Raw genomic sequence first — 23,451 nt, 5'->3', positions numbered from 1 at the left:
TATGAAATTCCATACATTGAGATTGTTATCATGATATCTCAAGAACCACTGGAGATTTAAACTTCAAACTTGGTGATAGTGTGTATCACTATAGGAAAACAATCTGATTACATTTTGGAGCACGTAGGTCAAAGGTCAAGGGTCATAGAGGTCAACTTATGAAATTCCATACATTGAGATTGTTATCATATCTCAAGAACCACTGGAGATGTAAAAACTTCAAACTTAAGGATAGTATGTATCACCATAGGAAGACGATCTGATTAGATTTTAGAGCACGTAGGTCAAAGGTCAAGGGTCACAGAGGTCAACTTATGAAATTCCATACATTGAGATTGTTATCATAATATCTCAAGAACCACTGGAGATTTAAACTTCAAACTTAATGATAGTGTGTATCACCATAAGAAGACAATCTGATTAGATTTTGGAGCACGTAGGTCAAAGGTCAAAGGCCACAGCGCACATTATGAATGCAAAAACAGCTTGTGATCGCGTTATCTCAAGAACCGATTGATGGATTCATGCCAAAATTAGGTCATGTTTGTTACTTGCAGAGCCAATGAACTGAGTAGATTCTTGGTTCATAAGGTCAAAGGTCAAAGGTCATGGGCCCATTATGTATGCAAAAATAGCTTGTGAACGCATTCTCATTAGAACTGACAGATGGATTACTATTTAACTCAGAACATCTTGCAGAGCCAATGAACTGAGTAGATTTTATGGTCATGAGGTCAAAGATCAAAGGGTCATATATGTATATGAGAAATTGCTTGTAATCACAATATTCTGAGAACCTGTCAATGGATTACCATTGAACGTGAATTCAATTTTTTTTTTCTGTTTTGGTTTGTAAAATTGCTCTATAACGGAGGCATCATTTTCGACTGCGCGCAGTCGAATTCCATCTAGTTTTCTTCTTACTTGGCGTCGTCCCTCCCACTCTCCTCGTCGCTCATCACTTGTGTATTTAACGCATCGTTTGCTTTTCATCACTGCATTAATTGGAAGATCTAGTCCTCAGAAGTTTAAGATGGATATTTATAATCTTCAGTTCACATGACTTATAATGAGCACATGCATTGTACATGTACTTGTAGATGAAATTTAATTTTGGGAGAAAATGAGACTCCTTTCATGTATCATTGTATTTGTAAACCAACCAAACTAAACTATAGATCTCCCTTGCTCTCCGACTTCCCATTCACGGTTCACCCCATCCTACCCCATCCAACTCCTCCACCCCACTCCTCCACTCCTCCACCCCACTCCTCCACTCCACTCCTCCACCCAGTGCACCCACTCCTCCACCCCACTCCTCCACCCCACTCCTCCACCCCACTCCTCCACTCCACTCCTCCACCCCACTCCTCCACTCCACTCCTCCACCCCACTCCTCCACTCCACTCCTCCACCCAGTGCACCCACTCCTCCACCCCACTCCTCCACCCCACTCCTCCACCCCCCTCCTCCACCCCTCTCCTCCACCCCTCTCTCTGTCTCTGTCTCTCTGTCTCTATTTTTTTGTCCCTCAATTTTTTTTGTCCCTCGATCTATTATTGAATGTGTAAAAAAGAAAATAAGAAAATAAAGAAAAGCACTCCAATGTAGATTCTTTGACCCACTTTCCTGTGTTTTTATTCTCTTATTTCTTTCTTCCTTCTACGATAACCATAACTTTACACTGTACATGTATGTACATTTACATGTATTTACCACAATGATGTAGACAGATACATGTACACGTACAAATAGGTCTGTTGATCTGTGTTTCAAGGAAAAATCACTTTCTGTTTCACTTTTATCACAAATCAAATACATGCACACTCTATAAATAAAGAGCTCATGCTGTGCTCATACAGGTACAGGTACATGTACATGCACCAGTGTTGCTCAATCTTCAGTCAAACTCACCAAATACATTAATTTGTATTGAATAAAATCATTTGGTATGTAATTATAATGATAATTATACATGTGATCAATAGGGCCCTTGGTAACACTCACCTATACATTGTACCAAAAATGAAATGCTCATTTTAAACTCAATTTCCCATGATCGATTCTGTGTGATTATACAGTGTATGAAAGAAATGCTGATTATTATTTTATTTTGTTTAATTTTGTTTTTTTAATTGTTGTTTGTACCTGCATGTCTTGTTATGTTGATGCAATTATCTAGTCCCGTGCATCGGTTTATACTACAGGTACATTTCTTTCAAAATTTTGGAATTAAAGGAGAAGGGGCCTCATGAGTAACCTTTAAAAATGGAGTGCTTTTGTTAAATTATATGTGTTTAGAAAGCAATGAGTTGGACTGCATGTACTGCATGTACATGTATGTGAAAGGCAGGAAGTTGTTTATCTGTATACCTACTTGCGTACTGTATGTGTAAGTAATTATTGAAGTAGTTTTAGATAGCAGGTCATGAAACCTAATTGTTATCCTACATCATCGTCTGGTAATGTAGTGCTCAGACCTACCGGTAAATCATGTGCAACACTACATGTTATTGTAGAAATGTAAAATTATTCTCTGTGGTAAAGAGACTGACATTTTTTGTCAATAATCAAATACAAAATCTAATTTATTTTCTGTGTTCGTGTTTTGTTTCATAAATCGAGCTTCATTTATCCTTTCTCAAGTTATCTGTTTACATGCATACAATTCAGGATGAGCTTAAAATTTTTCATAACACATGTATTTGATACCATTTGTTGTCTTTCTGTTACAGCCTGACGAAGTAGAAAGAAAATACAATGGTCTGCTGGAGAAGAAATGGACCTCGGTAATCAGATTACAAAAGAAAGTTATGGACTTAGAAATGAAGCTGAACGAGGCGGAGAGAGAATTCAGCTCGGGAGGTCCTAACAGGGACAAGCGTTCACCGACAGAATGGCTCCCCAGACCCCCAGAGAAGTACTCTCTGAGCGGTCATCGCAGCCCTATCACAAGGGTCATCTTTCATCCCGTCTACAATGTCATGGTCTCGTCATCGGAAGATGCCACTATTAAAGTAAGCTGCTCCAGTTTCCAATCTTCAAGTGTGTGTCGTAACACTTTTTCATGACTTGATTTGATTGAGATAAGCCCTTAAAGAGAAGGTTGAGTTCTGGAAAGAGGTGAAAATAATTTGTGAGCGTTATCATTGTATTATGCAAGTGTGGAAGAACATCAAATGAAAAATGTACCCTGAAAAGCATTGCTCTTTAAATGCCTTAATATTCTAAATGTTCTAAATATAGCATGTAACATGAAAATCAGTTCAGATTTTTATGCCACATGTTTGTGTACATGTAGTCCCATATACATCTTTCTGTGTACAGTGCTTGTAACTTTACCAAGACTGGGCCAAATTTCTTATCATTTTGATGATTCAAGAGCCTTGCAGTGCACACCAATACTTCTGATCGATTCAACAACGTTTCTCTCACAATGCATTAGCATGACCAGAACTCAACTTTATCTTTAAGGCCCGTTACTAATTGCATTTTGAAAACAGGTACATTTTAAAATACATCTGATAATTCATGTGATGATGCAAAATAGACTGTGTCAAAAGACTAAGGTTTATTGAGCAAATAGAAAGATTTACAACTTGGAATTATAGCTTGTAGTTTAAATTGAAATGTAATTCCAGTGCCCCACTTTTTGCAGGAGGTCCTTACTAGAATGTTCAGGTTCTGTATGCATGTGTTCCTTGTTCAAGTTTAAAAGTTTGGGGGTCCAATCATCAATATTTGAGAGCCCATTTGCCCTTGTTATTATCATGAATTCTCATGTCTCTTCTTCACAGGTATGGGACTATGAATCGGGAGATTTTGAGCGTACGATGAAAGGACACACAGACTCAGTTCAAGATATATGTTTTGATCACGCAGGCAAGATGCTTGGTAAGTGCATGAGTATCATTTTATAGGATAACAGTAGAAAAAGTAGGAATCTATATTATGTTTTTTTGCATGAAAAGTCCCATTTACACTGTCAAAAAAACAATCTGATTTTTTTTTTTTTTTTTTACGGACAAGTATAGCATACGAGCATCATGCTTGGCGGACATGAGCACTTCATAACAAGCCACCATCATTATTATTATTTAAAATTCTGTAATAACTGCCAGTGTTTGCCAGTTCTGGTTTATTGGTGATTGGTGGAGTAGTAAGCATGTGTGACCTGTTGCTACTCAGCGAACAATATCATGAAAGCGAGTAGAGTCACATGACCAAAAAACAAATTAATTTACCAATGTTTTTGGAGCTGGAATTTACACTTCAGAAACTGGTGTAGTTTTGGTCAGAGTGTTTGTTGGTAGTTGCCTAGCAACCTCTTACAAAACTCTAGAATGTGACAAAAACCAAGTTTTTTTTTTGCTTGCATTGTAAATGTTCGTATTGTTGATATTTGTGACCCCTTATATTTTTGTATCTGTATGACCTCAGTAAACAGAGCAAAAAGGAACAAGTAGTCCATTTGAACCTAGTTAAATCCTTATTTTTCACACACATTTTGTGTCGGTGTATCTGGAGTTAGGCTAATGCTGTAAAGAATTACAGACCCATGACCAAACAGAACAATACACTTCAGGTACACTATTTCAGGACTCTTTCAGGTCAACACATTTAAAAGATATTTGTAACTTAACAAGGTAACTTAACACAGTGCTCATTGAATATGCGTAGGACCTTTGTTGCACATAGTTGCCATTCATTTACACTTAAAATCTGCTGCAAATTACCACTTCATATCTGAACAAGCCTTAAATGTGATTTAATTCAGAAAGATAAATCATGGATTTTCCAATTACAATGTTTTTTGCTCACCCCAATGGACTATAGCAAGATATGAGGGTTATTTATTTTTTTACCCATCAGCACATTATGACCCCCCCCCCCCCCCCATGATTGTACGGCTCACCCAGGAATTTACCCATATTGAAATAAGTACATGTATAGTACTGTACACAACACAGTTTGCAAGCTCATTCATGAGATACTTTCTTTTGAAAGCTGTATCTTTCATGGGATAAATATATACAATAGATGGATTATAGGTGATTATCTACCTGCTCTGTGTGGTCTCCGTTCATTGTTCATGGTAGTAAACAAATCTGAACTTGACCTTGGCCTGGAGTACAACCTGACACACTTACAATGCTCAGAATGCAATGCATGTTTGTAGTAAACTAAAGCCTTTTTCACACCCTAGACAATAAACCATACCCCACCTAAGATAACTGTTGCAACAAAATGATAAAAATGAAGCCACAGTCAGTGTGCTTCACATTGTATGACACACAGATTAGGGGGTATGAGACCTTTGTTCCACACTTTTTCTTGATCCCAACTTGCCATTCATTCACATGTATGATCGTTTTGTAGTTTGCTGTGCCAGTTTTTCTGAGGTGGTTAACCACACCGTGTATGAATGAGGCTCCAGGGTTTAAAGACTACATGTACCTGGGACCTGTTTCATAAAACTTGTTGTCGATAACAATTTACGATAACTGTTATAAGCTAGTGAAATCCGTGCATTTAATTGGCTAAGAGCAACTTTGTCATAGAAATTTAACATAGAAATTTAACATTTGTTATTGATAACAAGTTTGATGATACAGAGCCCTCTCCTCCAGAGGAATAAAAGGTCTATCATCTAAGAAGGTCCTATGTTCAATATGTAATGTTTTGAATGTTGTTTACAACCATTTGTAATGTTGCATCCAATTAAGCCGGCTACCACACATTGATTGCATTGTGTGGTGGTGGTATAGTGGTGCATAGAACAATCCCTCTGACTTCTTCCTCTTGTACCCTGGCTTCTTCCAGTGGTAGAGGTGCAATGAAATGTCAGATATACAGAAATATATAATCCCAGGATACGTCTGAGCGTAATTTCATCTGAACGTGTGCTCGGTACATTTACCATTGATAATGTGATACTTAATGCAGTCTAATGGCTCTTTCCCATACCAAAGCATGATAACCATGTTTGGAATTTACTGTACTCATTAATATGAATGACATTGTTCACGTAAGCATTGGCAGTATTCTAGAAGGGTAAATGAAAAAAAGGTTGCTTATGTTTGCTGTTCATCTACATACTGCAGCTGCCAACGATTCCTATTTGGAGCAATGACTCCTATTTTTTGGTCTTCAAACTACATGTAGTGTTCCAAACCTTGGATTCTTTAATACTGTTCTAAAAACAACTGTGTTAACTGCATACAAAGTACACTATATTCCAAATTTTGTTTTGAGAAATTCCTCATTTTACAGTTGCCACAGTTGCCTGCTTTGGCGATTCTTAGCTTTATGCCTTTATACAGAAATGAATCATGAAAACTGGAGATGATATGTACCTTAGATCATCAGGATGATAGTATTTAACACGTCCAGGGGGAGTTTCAAGAGGACTAAAATTGACGTAAGTTGGACTTAACTATGGCAGGCCGTTCAGGCCACTGTTTGCTCTCACAGTTATGATCTTTAGATAATATTTTTTCCTTCAATAATGAACTATCAAAAAATGTAAATTCTGTAGATTTGTGACCGTGCTTTGTACATCCTTTGAGAGACCAGTGGCAGTAAATGGTGAGAGAAAACAATGCCTGCCATATTAAGTCCAACTTAAAGTTGACCTTAGTCTTTGTGAAACTCCCCCCTGTATTTTGTATCAGTTTTTCTTTTGCTACAGGGTGACTAAAATTATCAATTTTTCACTGTTCCGTCCCTGTGCAGCTTCCTGCTCTGCTGATATGACGATCAAGCTGTGGGATTTCACCACCTTTGAATGTATGAAGACCCTCCACGGCCACGACCACAACGTCTCCTCCATCAGTTTCCTATCGTCAGGAGATCATCTAGTCTCATCCTCCAGGGATAAGACCATCAAACAGTGGGAAGTATCCACTGGGTAAGTAATACCTCAGCAACTTTAAAAAATGATATTAATAATATTATTTGATATTTATATAGCGGACATATCCATCATGCATGGTGCTCAAGGCGCTCCAACATTTACCCGGCTCTGCTAGGCAGTCGATTTCGGCGCTCACAGCATTCAAGGAATTCCTTCCTACCGGTACCCATTTTACACCTGGGTGGAGAGTGGCAAATGTAGATTAATATCTTGCCAAAGGACATTCGTGCCGTGGAGGGACTCGAACCGCAATTATACAATTGATACATGGGAATGAGGGAATTATACGATCTATCTGCACCCAATGTTTAGTGCAAAGCCGTCAGGTGGAGTATGAAAGGTGTATACATAGCCTCAATAAAGGTGGATAGAACCTGTAGTGTACTAATGAAAACATGCATAATTTGGTCATCCGTCACCATCTGGTCATCCCTTCTATTGACCAGACCATCAAGTGAAATTTAAGTAGCCACTCCACACTGTCCCTATCAATCATCAATTCATGGATGAAAGTGCCCAAAATATCTTCTACATTTATTGTATCTCAATAAGGAGGGCGGGACAAGATACAATTTTTTTTTTACAAGGGTAAGCATTGTGGTATTATTATGCTTCTTCCTTATGGAAATGATATACCATTATTCAAAAAAAAATATGTGGTCAACATACAGTCGGTTTGCAAGCAAAACAATTTGCCTTGTCTGTATCCTTCAAAAACCCACAATTATATACTTTATTGTAGCTAGTAGTGTGTATACAGAGAGAGCCACTTTACTAAAAAAAATACCAATAAATCATGATAAATCTCCCTCTCCCTTGAACAATAGATGTCCCTTTCTATGAACCCCATCAAGAATCATTGCTATGCATACACGAGCTGGAAAATCTCATTTTGCCCTTGAACTTTGTTCAATAAGACTAGAGTGCTTTTCTTGTTTTTACATAAAATTCTCAGCATTATGTGATTCAGAATGAATTGCTAATATACATGGACTGTATGTTGCTAAGTAGTGGATGGAAGATAGGCAAACGTGTTTCTCCTTATACCTGGGAATGACCTACTTAACATGTTTTCTCCGTTTGCTTTGCCTGTCCTTTTAAAGCGTTTGTCTTTCACACTTTTCAAACATTTTTTGCAATTTAATTACTCTTTGGTAGTTCTGTCTTAAATTTGTAAGGCATCGTTTAACAATGTTAAATCTTAGATGCACGGCCCTACATGTACGTGTTATCAGTGTCTGTGTAGTGGATATGGTGTCTTCTTGAAACCCTAAAAAAATGCACTTCAAAATGACCAAGAAGTGTCTCAAAAAAGTAAAAATCTTTGAGTGACCGGTTTTACCATACTCGTTTTCCCCAATAGACTGTAGTGTTATGAAAACCGTTAGGAAAACACATCATTTGATTTCGATTGCCAATCATAAATATCTTGATAATCAGACAGGCGGTTGGCTTGTAAAAGTCATGAGGTTCCTGACTGACCTAAAGGTTTACAATGATTGCAGCATGAGCTAAATCCAGGATTTTGTTTCAGAATTTTTTCAGACAATGTTACAGAGTTACACTTTAAAAGGCAATTACCAACGTCTCCTTTTCATCCAAATCCATCATTTATGTTGAGTTGTCTTTGAGCAGTTGCTCTTGAGTTGACATGTATGTGAAGCACTTCAGTATTTATATTTACTCAAGAGAAGCAAGGTTTCCCCCATAACTTGCAACATTTCCTTCTCAGTTGCCATGGCATGTAAAATTGAAATCCTCAGACATATTAGGAGCTTAATTCCAAAAGGAGCTAAATCCACTTTTGATGAAAATCAAGTCCTTGATATCAGAACATTGTTCACTTAAGTACCTGACTTTGAACAAAATTATATACCTAATTTTTGGTAGCAATTATGACAAAATGCACCTTCTAATATCACTTTTCCATAGACACCTGTACAACATCTGGTAAAAAAAATTCTTCTTTCTCTGAAGTTACAAAAATGGATTTAGCTCCTTTGGGAATTAAACCCTTCATTATTATACAGGTTATAAGAAAAGGCTGAAATTTGATCCTTTGGTGTGGTTTGAGTGTATACTAGCTGTACTTCCTGTGTGTAAGATTAGACATGAGTTGAGATACATGTACAGTGTATGTGTGAGGTGTTGTATAATATGCTTCTATGGCAATGAACTGTTAATGAGGAAATGAATGATGGATTCTTGCCAAAAAATACTGTGCACAGAATGAACTTTCAATACTAATGTGAAATTATTCCCAGATATATTTCTTGGAAATAGGAATACCGGTATACAACGACATACAAATATATAAAATTGGTTAATATTAACTATTAATTATGCTGCTAAGTTCAAAATTAGATACCGGTAGACATGTATAGTTTTCCTTTTCTCACATTTCGTCCTTGTTTTCACGAAGTGACGGTAGCGAGGAAAATCGTAACGCAAAGTGAATGCAATTTTTTTTCACTACCGTCACTTCGTGAAAACAGCGACGATTTAACTACCCGTACTTGATCCTCAAATATATATTGGTTTCATATATGTTACACAGGCTTCCTATGCCTGCGCCGGTTCAATTAATTAAGATTAGTAAACACGGAGATCCATTAAAATACATAAGTCTGAAACATATATTTTGTGCCAAAGATTCCAAAGAGGTGTTTATTAATATTCAGTGTCGAAGGTACACCGATAATAAATTCCCAGTGTGACAACTGGCATTTCGATTTCAAACAAACAATTCTTACAAAAACAGCTACATGCAAAGCTTTACAATGTTTATTACAAGAATGATAGCAAAAGAGCAAAGTAAACTACACTGTACAGTAGAAACATATTAGGGAATAGAAGAAAAGAATAGATGTTCATATGCAGTACAAATGATAAAACACAAGTCGTTCGTCAGTAAGCACTAAATACATCGATCAGGCGGAGAGCGTTGCCTGAACAACGACAGCAGTCCCAACTCTTGTCCCGAGGGAAATGGAACTGGAACCATGGTGGAACCATGGTGAAACTCTGTTAAGAAACAAAATCAAGGCAGGTCTTAAAAAGCTGCGACATAGTAACTTCTGGGGGAAGTTACATCACACGTCTATCTGCCTTGAAGTCTAAACTTGCTCTCCTACTTAATCAATAATAATTCTTCTTTATATGGAACACAGTAATTCAACAAGAGTATTTATCGTCTTACAAGTAGTTATTGGGCTATCACTAAACTATCTAATCATAAGTATTTTACAATGACTGAAATATCTATAAATACGTCTGGCTTGTGGAAAGTGGTATCTTAATTCATACACAGTCACAACCATCTTGTATCAAAGGTTAAGGGACAAACACATGAAAATATAATAAAATGGGTTTTCCAACGCAAGGAGAATCACACTAAACAATATCATACAATTAATTCAAATTGCATTAGGAACTTGTGATATCTCTATAATTTACTAGAATAGAACATGAATATACTTTTAGGAAGGTGGGTGTTCGCTTACCTGTTAAGAAACAAAATCAAGGCAGGTCTTAAAAAGCTGCGACATAGTAACTTCTGGGGGAAGTTACATCACACGTCTATCTGCCTTGAAGTCTAAACTTGCTCTCAACGAGAAAGCCAATCTTTCTTCCTAACCAGGCAAACAACCCCACTATTCCCTATCCCCAAGACAAAGGGGTACCAGTAAGTGTATCCACTGGTCATTCATGATTTATGTACTCTACGAATAAAGGAAGTGGTCTGGGTTTAAGACATAAACAAGGCCTATAGAATAGGGGTATCTTTGTTCCCATCTCTTTGTTTCACCAGCAGCATATGCCAGAGAGGTGATCTTAATAGAAACATAGTTTAAAGGTACACTTTAAATAGGGGTTCAACAATTTAAAGTAATATAAGCTTACTCAAAAATAGAAAATAGGTTTACTCAAAAAAATAGAATATACCTTAATAAACAGGGTCTGACACTCTCCCCTCCTAGAACCATGGCGTCCCGACATCTTTAATTACAAGTTAATACAATAATACATTTCAGCAGACTTTTAGAGGACAGAGAGAGATTGACCAATCTCATACTTTCCTACCTAGATGGCAAGATGTAATTCTCTGTAGATGACCTCAACATGGGGTGCATACCTCTTCAGTCAAACACCGCATCCAGCCGAATGATTCCTCCTGCCACTATGCTTCATTCTTGGGTAGAATGAGCTTCACCCGAAAGGTGGTGGCAATGAAGGATATCATTGGTTTGGTGCTAGTACTTGTGAAAAACTTGTAAAATAAAAATAACCAGTGCCAGCGTCGTCGTCTCTGACTGAACGCAAACCTAATTGTCAGTGTGAAAATGCAGATGGGCCTCGATGTACCCAATGTATGGAACTTCTGATTCCACCTGCACCAAACACGAACAGGTCGTCATGGATTCCAAGTGACGGTGCGCTAACTTTTTGTGATAACAATAAGCAGATATGCATGTCACTTGGGATCGACCTAGTGTCCATAAGGCACTCATAGGGCACACACTCCGTCAACCTCAGCCCAGACAGTGAATTGGGTACCCACTACTAGTGCGGCTGGAGATTTATCAGATGTGGCCTGATGAGATGGCGTCATCTGCAAACTCATAATTGCAGATCGCCTTATGGGACACTTCTTAGGTTTATCTTTGGCCACCTGTTCGGCCAGAAACTTCACTAGCTCTGCCTTAAACTTAGGGTTAGAGTCAGACATTTTTTAAAAAGATTATAAAGCTAAACTATCCAAAAACAGGGTTAACAAAATAGTTTAAGATATTAAGGTGCCTAAATATACTATTTATAACACCAATCAGGATTCAAAAACGTGCTAATTATTATATAAAAAACAAAAATAATTATATGATGAGAATATTGATATAGTAAAATAGAAACCACAGTAACAACTAAGCTGGACAAGCTACCCCTTGTTTACTGTTACGCCTGTCAGTAGTAGGGCTGCTACTGATTTGACCTGAACAACAGCAACAAAAATTGATTAGGTCACACTTCAAAATTAAGACCACTTTCAAATATACGCTATGTCCAACTTAGTGTTTTACAAGTTGTGGCAATCAACACAACAATCATATACACAGAATATTGTTAATCTCTACGAAACAAAGAGAGAGAGAAAGAGAACCTAATACTCAATTAAAGCCATTTGAAAAATGTATTATCTAAACAGAATTTTCCTTTCGGAAAAACAACAATAATTTTCTAAGAAAATTTAAGATCCGGGCAGTGCCTCCATTTGTTACACAGGCTTCCTATGCCTGCGCCGGTTCAATTAATTAAGATTAGTAAACACGGAGATCCATTAAAATACATAAGTCTGAAACATATATTTTGTGCCAAAGATTCCAAAGAGGTGTTTATTAATATTCAGTGTCGAAGGTACACCGATAATAAATTCCCAGTGTGACAACTGGCATTTCGATTTCAAACAAACAATTCTTACAAAAACAGCTACATGCAAAGCTTTACAATGTTTATTACAAGAATGATAGCAAAAGAGCAAAGTAAACTACACTGTACAGTAGAAACATATTAGGGAATAGAAGAAAAGAATAGATGTTCATATGCAGTACAAATGATAAAACACAAGTCGTTCGTCAGTAAGCACTAAATACATCGATCAGGCGGAGAGCGTTGCCTGAACAACGACAGCAGTCCCAACTCTTGTCCCGAGGGAAATGGAACTGGAACCATGGTGGAACCATGGTGAAACTCTGTTAAGAAACAAAATCAAGGCAGGTCTTAAAAAGCTGCGACATAGTAACTTCTGGGGGAAGTTACATCACACGTCTATCTGCCTTGAAGTCTAAACTTGCTCTCCTACTTAATCAATAATAATTCTTCTTTATATGGAACACAGTAATTCAACAAGAGTATTTATCGTCTTACAAGTAGTTATTGGGCTATCACTAAACTATCTAATCATAAGTATTTTACAATGACTGAAATATCTATAAATACGTCTGGCTTGTGGAAAGTGGTATCTTAATTCATACACAGTCACAACCATCTTGTATCAAAGGTTAAGGGACAAACACATGAAAATATAATAAAATGGGTTTTCCAACGCAAGGAGAATCACACTAAACAATATCATACAATTAATTCAAATTGCATTAGGAACTTGTGATATCTCTATAATTTACTAGAATAGAACATGAATATACTTTTAGGAAGGTGGGTGTTCGCTTACCTGTTAAGAAACAAAATCAAGGCAGGTCTTAAAAAGCTGCGACATAGTAACTTCTGGGGGAAGTTACATCACACGTCTATCTGCCTTGAAGTCTAAACTTGCTCTCAACGAGAAAGCCAATCTTTCTTCCTAACCAGGCAAACAACCCCACTATTCCCTATCCCCAAGACAAAGGGGTACCAGTAAGTGTATCCACTGGTCATTCATGATTTATGTACTCTACGAATAAAGGAAGTGGTCTGGGTTTAAGACATAAACAAGGCCTATAGAATAGGGGTATCTTTGTTCCCATCTCTTTGTTTCACCAGCAGCATATGCCAGAGAGGTGATCTTAATAGAAACATAGTTTAAAGGTACACTTTAAATAGGGGTTCAACAATTTAAAGTAATATAAGCTTACTCAAAAATAGAAAATAGGTTTACTCAAAAAAATAGAATATACCTTAATAAACAGGGTCTGACACTTATGAAACTTGGATTTTATCCTTCTTGTTAATTATTTGTGTGTGTAAATGCTATAATATTTTTGCAGATGTCCTTTTCGAGTTTTTTGAAATGGAAATGTTTTTCTTCATTTTTGACTGGTCATGCTCTGCAATTAAAGTAAGCATAACCTTGTTCATAAAAATAAAAAAGCGATTACCTTCTATTGAAATCTTGTTTTTGTCTTTATAGATATTGTGTGAAGACATTTACTGGTCACAGAGAGTGGGTTCGTATGGTGAGACCAAGTCCAGATGGATCTCTTCTGGCTAGTGCTTCTAACGACCAGGTGAGCCCCTCCATCCCTTACAGCTGACCAACAAAAGAGATGATGAGAGCAGGGCCTCGTCTTACAAAGAGTTGATATCAATCACAACTATGTATATAAGAGATAGGAGACTGCAAACTTGCGATTGATTGGAGGACTTGCGATTGATTTTGACCGATTGCAACTCTTTGTAAGATGGGGCCCTGATCTAAGATAAATAAGCCTTTCCTTCTTTTTTATGATAGAAATTTCATGTTTCTTTCAGGAACTGCCAATAACCATATCGCTTACATCACAGAAGATGTTATTTTAGTGGAACTTTATACACTTTATTTCACTTGAAACTTTTCAGGGCATGGATGATGAGGGGGGGGGGGGGGGGGGGGCTTGATAAAGATGGTGCACGTCATTTGCTCTCCAATATGGGGGTCACAAGGTCTATCATTTAAGAAGGTCATAAATTAATTATGTACTGTTTCTAAAAGTTGTTTACAACAATGTGTAACAATGTTGCATCCAATTAAGCCGGCTACCACACATTGATTGCATTGTGTGGTGGTGGTATAGTGGTGCATAGATCAATCCCTCTGACTTATACTGTTGTACCCCGGCTTTTCCGGCAATGGTGCAATGATATGTCAGATACAGAAATATAATATTAGGATGCATGTCTCAACTGAATGTTATCTGAACTTGTGCTCGGTACATTTACTGTTGATAATTTGGTGCTTCATTTAGTCTAATGGATCATTCCCACTCGAAAGCATGAAAACTATGATTGGAATTTACTTTACTTGTGGGATATGAGAAAATAAAAGATGAATGGAACAAGGCTTGTTATGATACTAGTTGAATCCTGATGGTTGAATTATTAAGAACTTCCCATAGAATGAGAAGCAATACATGTCATTTTGTGGAAAAAAGAAACAAACATTAGAGAAGATAGATAATTATAGTGAATTTCATACCTGCAATTTTGACCAACCATTCATGTTGGGATTTTATTTTCTTCCATGCAGACTCTACGTGTTTGGGTGGTAGCCACCAAGGAGTGTAAGCTGGAGCTACGAGAGCATGACCATGTGGTAGAGTGTGTCGCCTGGGCTCCAGAAACAGCATACCCCACCCTCAATGAAATCAAAGGAGTAGAGGTATGTACCAATTATAATTTGTTTATTTTGACAGCGCTGAAGGTTAATTTGTGGGGTGGGGGGGGGGGTGGGGAACTGAGAAGGGGATGGAGGGTTCCAAGCTAGAATATAACCCATGTTATTGTAGCATGGACTCTGGGCCCTGTCTTACAAAGAGTTGATATTAATCGCAACTTATTTGCGATTGATATCAACCGCAACTGTGTACATAAAAGACAGGAGACTGCAAACTTGCGATTGATTAGAGGACTTACGATCGATTTGGATCAAACACAACTCTTTGTTAGACAGGACCCTGAATATGCATACTGTTCCCCTTCTTCACTGAAAGTACAGACCACTTCTGGGCCCTGTTTCATAAAACTTGTTATCAATAACAAATGCTATACTTCTATGACAAATTTGCTCTCGGCCAATCAAATGGCATGATTTCCGTAACTTGTTATTGATAACCGGTTTTATGAAACAGGGCCCTCTTGTACCATGCCTTCAATGAAGCAAACTGGAATTAAAAAAAAGAAGAAGATATCTGAATGATCCTTAATACTTGTTTCAGATAAGAGTAGTATGCTAATGGATGGTGAAAAATTAACTGGTGCCCATCTGAATTTTTTTCGAAAAAAAATGAAGATGACTGTAACAAATAAGTAGTGAGAACATGATTTATATAGATGGAAGAAATAAAAAGTACATGCAATCTCCTTTTTTGAAGTGCTTTTCCATTTTAAAAACTAGTATCCTCTTTTCATCTCAAGTATTCTTCTCTTTTTCCCTATCTCTGGTGGTGATAGCTGAACAACTATGATGGTCTAGAGGTAGATAATGGCCTTGTGTACAAGCATTGTCTCCCTGTGTTTTGTGTAGCATTTGACCGTGCATGATAATAGCATCATGAACCTAGATTTACAGCATGTCATTTGAGAGTGATGCCAAAGGGCGTCCTTAAAAGGGAAATCATCTTCACTATGTCCATTTGTTTGTTTTGATATGACATTTCACTCCATGCTTGTTTCGTGGGCAAAAGTACAAGAAAGAGCTCTGATTGGACTGTATGTTCCACTAATCTTGGGACAAACTGGATTAGTAAGAGGTGATGAAGACAGCGACGTGACATCTGCTCCTGCGATAGTTGCTCTGGGATTTATTTTGTCAAATGTATAGGGTTAGGATGCAATTGGGTTGTAGATTATGTTAAGTGTTAGGGTTGAGGTTATGTACCGCGTTAGGTCCAGGGTTGAAGTTTGAATCAATTTTTTCATTCAAAGAGTGAGATGTGCCTGCAAAATACATGCTTGTACATGTATGTACGCATGTTAACCCTGAATGCGCTAATCTAGATTTCTTTAAAATAACATATCTGTCAAATAACTACCCTACATGTCTAGCGGTGTCACAAATCAATTGTGTTACTTGACTCAAGCTAGGATTATAAAATCCATTTAGTCTCAATCTAGCTGTCTTTTAATTTTGGAGTGATGCTAGGTCTAGTGCCAGTGTAGTTTTCCCTTTATAGTGTGTATATTAAAAAGTCAGTTTAGTGAGACAACATGTTGATATAGCTACTTGTAATTAACAACTGTCAACATAGATTGTGTTGTGATTATTTGTGACCTGAATAACCCAACCCTATGTCATCAATTTTCTTTTCTTCACCTCCCACCCTTAATCCAAGCTTTCATTAGGCGTACCCCATTTCGTGTGATTCCCAGTTTTGTATAATAGCATATTCCAAAGCTTTCATGTGTTCCTTTTTATTTTATGGGGATAGAGAAATTGTGATCATCAATGCTTTGATTAAAGACAATAAATTGGCTTACAGGTATCTCTTCAATTCAATTTTGCAAGATTTTGCAAATGGGAGACCTTACAAATAGTTAAATGCCATGTATTTCCTTGCCTAGTCTTGCATGGTTAATTTATTATGTGTATAAGCCCTCCGTTAGTGGTGACACCATTTCAGTTGCATTTTATCTTAACAAATACAACAATCAGTGTTATCTTTAGATGACAGAACTCCACTTTAGTTTTGAGTTATAACCAACTTTTCCTTACTTCTCATAAAAGACCAATGTACAAAGCAGTCTTTGATATGAAATTAACACTGAAATCAATAACGATGAACCATTTATAGATTGTGATACAGAAAGCTGTCAGTTGAACCATTTTCAATGATTAGTGTGCTTCTGTGTACTATCATGCACAATAAGGAGGCTTATCCCATTCTATACTTTATGTCATTATTTTAGTGGCTGATTCGAGTCTTTGATCCATCATTATTATGCATGGAATGTAGTGTAAAACCAGAAACTTTGTACGCATGAAATGTTCACAAATCCCATAATTGGTTCAGACTTTCATGCCGCAAAATATACCATTGATTACAACCGACACGACAGTGGGGCTTTGCAATGTGTGGAAGTGTCTTGCCATGAAAGTGTTTTGTTTTGCAATAGAACATGAAGCTAAATGGATCTGTTTTAAAGTGACTCTGTAACATTGCCTCAGATTCTCAACAAAATCCTGGATTTGGCTCATGCTGCAATCATAATTATAAACCTTTAGGTCAGTCAGGAATCCCATCACTTTTACAGGCCGATCAACTGTCTGATTATCAAGATATTTATGATGGGCAATCAAAATTTCTTTTTTCTTTTTCCTGACAGTTTTTATAACACTACAGTCTATTGGGAGAAATGAATATGGTAAAACCCATCACTCAAAGGTTTTTACTTTTTGAGGCCTTTCATGATCATTTAGAAGCACAGTTTTTTTAGGGCTTCAATATAACACCAAATCACAGACACTGATAACACGTAGGGCCGTGTATCTCAGATTTAACATTGATAAACGATGCCTTTAAAACTGATTTTCTGAATGTATCGTTATGTTTTGCAGAAGAAAGGAGCTCGCTCTACTCCATTCTTGGTGTCTGGTTCACGTGATAAGGCCATTAAGATCTGGGATGTGAGCGCTGGAGCATGCATCATGACTCTGGTAAGTCCAAACTGCCAGAAAAAGAACTAGAATTGTTTGTCAGTGTGACAATTATTCTATGACATACCTTTTTCTTTAGAAATATTTTCCAATGTTTCCACTGCACTACTTATAGCTACTTGGGCCCTCTATACAGCCAACAATGCCTAGGTTCTCAACATATCACAAACCAATACATTTTTGATGCAGGATATAATAATTACTAATTTAGTCAATTTAGGTTAAGATAGAGGCTATAGCAATTAATAATTTTATTGTTTGTATCTTTAAACTCATTTTCTTGGCATCACTTTTCTCTCTCTCTGTATCTGCACAGACTGGACATGATAACTGGGTGAGAGGAGCCGTGTTTCACCCTGGCGGCAAGTTCATCATCAGCGTGGCCGATGACAAAACATTACGTGTGTGGGACTACAAGAACAAACGCTGTGCAAAGAAAATGCTGGCCCATGAGCACTTCACTACTTCGCTAGGTAAGCAGAAAGTTAAAAATTGCTTTGTGCACTCTACTCTGAGATTGGGAAATTTCCCTAAAATAAATGCACTAATCTGTAAAAACATCACTTTTTGAGGCAGAAAACTAGCTCCTCTGTGGTCTTGAGAAGTTGCTTTACCCCTTGACTTTGTCTCGGGGCACAGAACAGTTTCAAGATTACCTTGGGCAAAATTTTACACTGTCAATATTTGTATTCTATGTCATGGACCAGACAATTATTGATGGTCATTAGGTGAATGGTCCGATTGAATTTAACACAAACTGGTTGTAGGTGGTTCTGCTGTTTAGCTCAAATGACAATCAGCATTATCAGTTTTGAACTTGAAGGAGAAATCTTTCAACACAAGATAGCTCTAGCAGTTAGAAAAAATAAGTTGTAGAAAGCCAAGAATAAACTGCATTTCTTATTTGGAACTTAAGGTGGAAATATTCTGCTAATCCTCATCTGAAATAGTCTCAAGAAATATCTGGATATTGCTTTTGGTATTTATGTCTCTCAGGTTCATATTGTAGCCCCACAACTTTTTCTTCTGAAGATATGAGCAACTCACACTATGCTTCACACTATACTACCCCCTCCCCCTCCTATTCCTTGGGGTGATACCTTTTGATATTTGTTTTTAAGCTTGGTTTTCATAAAATACTTTGGGAAAAACAATACCTATCAAGTCGAGTAAATTTAGATGTGAATTGCATGCGTAGGATGATTTGATCATGAACTGCATGTCGTCCACTTCCCATAAGAAGGCAGTTACTGCCATTGACAATACATGGGGCATACAGCCTTTTACAGGGAGCTGGTAATGTGTTATCTAGCAGCTATTCCTAGACATTGTGCATTTGTAAAGCGCTTTGAGAGGGCCTGTGGTCCTGGAATGCGCTATATAAGAACGAATTATTATTATTATTATTATTATTTGTTCTCCATGGCAGATTTCCATCGGTCGGCCCCGTACGTGATAACAGGCAGTGTGGATCTAACTATCAAGGTCTGGGAATGCCGTTGATGACCGACGGACCGTCATCGTTAAAAGCAACCCTTCTCCCACCTCAGTTTATCCTGGATATGCTCTGTAACCAACTATGTCACCTTCACTCCTCTTCTCTTTACTCTCTCCTGTATGATGAGGCAATGCATAGCCAGCCAGCGAGTCACCCACCAAGCAGGGTGACTGACTAGGCAAGTCAGGGTGGAATGCATACAGGGAGACCTTATCACAAAGCATCTGTTGTATGTCGGCGCATGAATGGTAATCATATTGAAGCACAAGTTCGTTGAAGCAACTATAATATTTGATAAACGCTCATCAGCTCATTAAGCTAACATAGCATATATTTAGGACAGAACACCATTTAGAAAGCATTATTTTTCTCTTTTTAGTTCTACATTTCAGCAGATTAGAGGTATGCACAAATGATCTTAATTAGTAAGAAATCTAATATTGAAGTTACAATGATCATACAATTGATGTACAATGTACCAAGTGCTTCACATATATCCATATTTGCTCTCTAAACATTCATGTTGACGTATCGACAATGCCGGACTGGAGAGGAGGAGCTGAAGAAGACAATTTTAAGGCGTGTTTAAAAAAAAAAGAAGATGATTATTTTTGTTGCAATACTGCTATTCAGGAATATTTGTTCAGCATATGCAGTCAACAATGAGTGAGGTTCTTAGGATATTAGTGAGACTGTAAGGAAGGAGGATTTAGTATTTGGAGAGGAGTAGCTTGTGCGTTTAATTATGCTTCTTATGCATCATGTATCTAACGTGAATGAGTTTACGAAGCGTGCGAAATTGGCAACACTATTTGGACTATTATATTATGCTATGATATAACTATTACGAGCTGCACTCATTATTGTAGTCGACCATTTTGATTTCATATGTATATCTTTATTTCACTAGAACCTGTCCGTTATGAAGGACACCCTCTTGTGGTTCGCATTGTCCATCTGTCTACAAGTCAAAAGTCTCTTTATTTTTATTATGCAGAACTACTGTAGAGCCAATACATTTTGGACAGGATGTTTCGTGTAGCACATAGCCTAAACTGTTAGTCATTGATTGGGGCTTGATGTAAAGTTTACAGTGTGAATACAAGAAAATGACAAACGCTATCATTATTAAATCTAAACAGTCATATTCAGCAGCTCAGCAATTTCATGTGAATTCTGCGTCGGTGAAAGTGGAGCCTTGTCATGTGATGATATTATTACGCTCTGTCCGATCAACGTATCACTTGGTTAATCGATGTATATATGAAGTAATATTGAATATTGAATGGTTACCAAATTGCTGTATAAAAAGCACAGAATTCTAAATTTAATTGGAGAGTGGTCTCTGATAAGATTTGTAGACACAGGTAGTCTGTGACTTGTAGAATAGCTTTTAGAGCTAGTGTAATGTAATGTATGTGTGAATGAATGAATGTAGTACATGTTTCCACAAAGAATATCTCTCATCCCTCCTATAAATATATAGTTATGATGGTCTGTACCCATTGACTATGAAAATGTGTGTATTTGTGTCTTTTAGGGGGGTGCACGCCCCCGAATGGCATACTATTTGCATACCATTGTATAGATTACGTGCAGGACAGTCCATGGTATGATCCGATTAATTGAAAGGATACACGTAGGTGCAGATGTCGCGTTATTGATGGAACTATATTGTAAGTTAGTCAGTTAGATATTTATGGCGGAATACACACCTTGCATTCATCTTCTTTATGCGACACCTGCTTCCAAATCTACTCTTAAAAGATAGCAGAGTTTCTTACAGTATGGACAACACCATTCATGATCCCGGTTTATTGCGTTGCTGGAATCTTTGATGAATATAATGAGGTGGGCATTATCTAGGATTGAATCTTATGTTTAGTAATTCAGCGTGAAATCGTCATCGTCTAGGAATTTGACAATATGCATGTTGACTCTACCCATGTAAACTTTTTGTAGAAATGAAGTGTGTATCAGTACACAATTTATTATTAAAATGTGTGTAGAGGTGTCGTCAAGGGGTTTAAACACTTGTCGGGAGATGCAGAGGTCGTGGGTTCAATCTCCGGCACTGCACTTGTGTTGTTACGCAAGGCATTTAATCTACATTGCTTCTCTCCACCCAGGTGTTCAATGGGTACTCACTAGGATACCGTAGGAATGATAGTCTGGTTAGATTAGCATGTGTGTGCTTTTAAAATGGCGCCTGGCTGGAATACTACCCAGGAAGTGGAGGGTGTGCATTACCATGTGCGGAATAGAAAATAAATCCCAACGATCGGGATAATGAAAATTACTATGTAAAGCGCTTAGAAACGTATATTGAGCGCCTATTGTAACCTATTCTTCAAAAGTCATTTGAATTTTGACTTCCAACCCATTCCTGCTGTGTTGTTCCTGTGGACGAATGAATGAAAAACCAATAGATATATTTGCTATCATATCTGCCTTCATGGTATTAAGTTGCCTTGCTACCTGTTGTAGTTATTACAGTAATGTGCATGCAGTTTATAAGTTGGATATATTTAAGGACACTAATCACGAGGGCTTTTATTTATATTAACATATACATGTATATTTTTTTTGTATTTCAGAGAGTGAGAAAGAGTTGCATTAGTCCTACATATCTTGCTAGATCTGTTTCTAGATCTGTTTCTAGATCTGTTTTCGAGATCTGTTTCGTTTCAGTAAATTCACATTTGATTTCAGGTGTCAGTCAGTACTTGCAACCTCATTAGATATCGTGAAACACAGACCCCATGTTCATGTTTACCTTGTGGAAAATGTACCCTGGATCCCCTTTTTTGTCGATCATAATGTTATGTTTTGATATCATTGCTGTAAAAAGAAAATCAGAGGATATTTTTTTCATGCACACAATTAAATATAAATATTACAGTATGATTATGCCATAGTTAATGTGATATCATTGTCCCTGTTCGACCTTAGAGATTGGTAGATTTAGGAGTAGCTCACTGCACCATCAACTTTGTGGCTTTCATGCAATAAGTTAATCAGCTGTAAAATTTTACAGAATGTTGAGATTAAATACCATATAGGCATTAGGTTTGTGAATCTTAATACATGTATCATCTGGTTACTGCAATGTCGGTATATTTTTGAAAAATGAATATGTTGCAAGTGGAGGAAATAAAAACACATCAGTGCGTTTAATCTCAGATACAAGTATATAGTATTTGGGTGAAAAAATATGATGGTATAGTTTGTTTTTTAATAAAGCAGTATATGTTTGGGGTTATTATCAGAAGCATGAAATTCATGGGGATCATGCATGTATGTCTTCAACGTTCAACGCAAACTGGTATTTCCGGTGATTGAGTTCGTGTGGGGAATTTGCAATTTGTATGATAAACTGATATGTAAAAAAAAAAAAGAGGAAATGGGAATTTACTAACATACATACATGTAAATGTTTCATGTCTTATGTAAATTTGGTGTAAATGTAGTAAGCTGCTTCAAAAAATATATAGACTAAGATGTGATGAATCCAAAAATTTATTAACATGAAGCAAATTAGGTGTGTTGTCAAAGTCAACTGCAGACATAAGTGTGACGAATGAAATCAAATAATGTATAACAGGCTATATATTTTTTTTTAGTGGTGGTTATTGTACCTGACTGCTAAGAAAGCATAAATGCTTGTTTGTAAGCAACCAGAGAACGGACAGCTTTAGGTCCTCTCCGATATATTTTGAGGCCAGTATATTAAGCTGTGGAAGTTATCCTCCTGTATTAATGTCTTGGCTGAGTGTCATAGAAGTCTGCCAGTGGTGCATTTACTATTATACTAGGAAACAGCTTTCAAGAATCAACTACATGTATCTTGGAAGGCGTCGCTTTGAAATTTGCTTGATATTCACTTTCTTACCTTCACGGCCAAGCTAACAACTCATT

At 37.2% G+C, this 23,451-nt stretch overlaps 1 protein-coding gene and 1 long non-coding RNA gene across 3 annotated transcripts in view; one reads left to right on the top strand and one right to left on the bottom strand.

The window, feature by feature from the left end:
- The window catches only part of LOC115918832 (lissencephaly-1 homolog), a 35,643-nt gene extending 12,673 nt beyond the window's left edge, over window positions 1–22,970 (top strand). The window contains exons 4-12 of one of the 2 annotated variants that reach the window (XM_030992025.1): window positions 2,736–3,017; window positions 3,798–3,894; window positions 6,736–6,910; window positions 13,815–13,911; window positions 14,910–15,041; window positions 15,833–15,856; window positions 17,937–18,035; window positions 18,352–18,508; window positions 19,465–22,970. In XM_030992025.1, coding sequence (XP_030847885.1) covers window positions 2,736–3,017; window positions 3,798–3,894; window positions 6,736–6,910; window positions 13,815–13,911; window positions 14,910–15,041; window positions 15,833–15,856; window positions 17,937–18,035; window positions 18,352–18,508; window positions 19,465–19,538 — 1,137 coding nt within the window. In that variant the 3' untranslated portion in view covers window positions 19,539–22,970. The remainder of the gene's footprint in view (window positions 1–2,735; window positions 3,018–3,797; window positions 3,895–6,735; window positions 6,911–13,814; window positions 13,912–14,909; window positions 15,042–15,832; window positions 15,857–17,936; window positions 18,036–18,351; window positions 18,509–19,464) is intronic. The other variant, XM_030992026.1, reaches the window with a different exon arrangement.
- Window positions 9,556–13,606, bottom strand: LOC115926763. Its single transcript, XR_004065255.1, has 3 exons — window positions 13,140–13,606; window positions 10,420–12,658; window positions 9,556–9,938 (listed from the first exon to the last, which is right to left on the bottom strand). It is a non-coding gene; the product is annotated as an uncharacterized LOC115926763 (long non-coding RNA).
- Window positions 22,971–23,451: the final 481 nt, after the last annotated feature.

Source organism: Strongylocentrotus purpuratus, unplaced genomic scaffold, assembly GCF_000002235.5.
Source record: "Strongylocentrotus purpuratus isolate Spur 01 unplaced genomic scaffold, Spur_5.0 spur5_scaffold_2, whole genome shotgun sequence".
NCBI lineage: Eukaryota > Metazoa > Echinodermata > Echinoidea > Camarodonta > Strongylocentrotidae > Strongylocentrotus > Strongylocentrotus purpuratus.
This window is presented reverse-complemented; position numbering and strand designations above follow the sequence as displayed.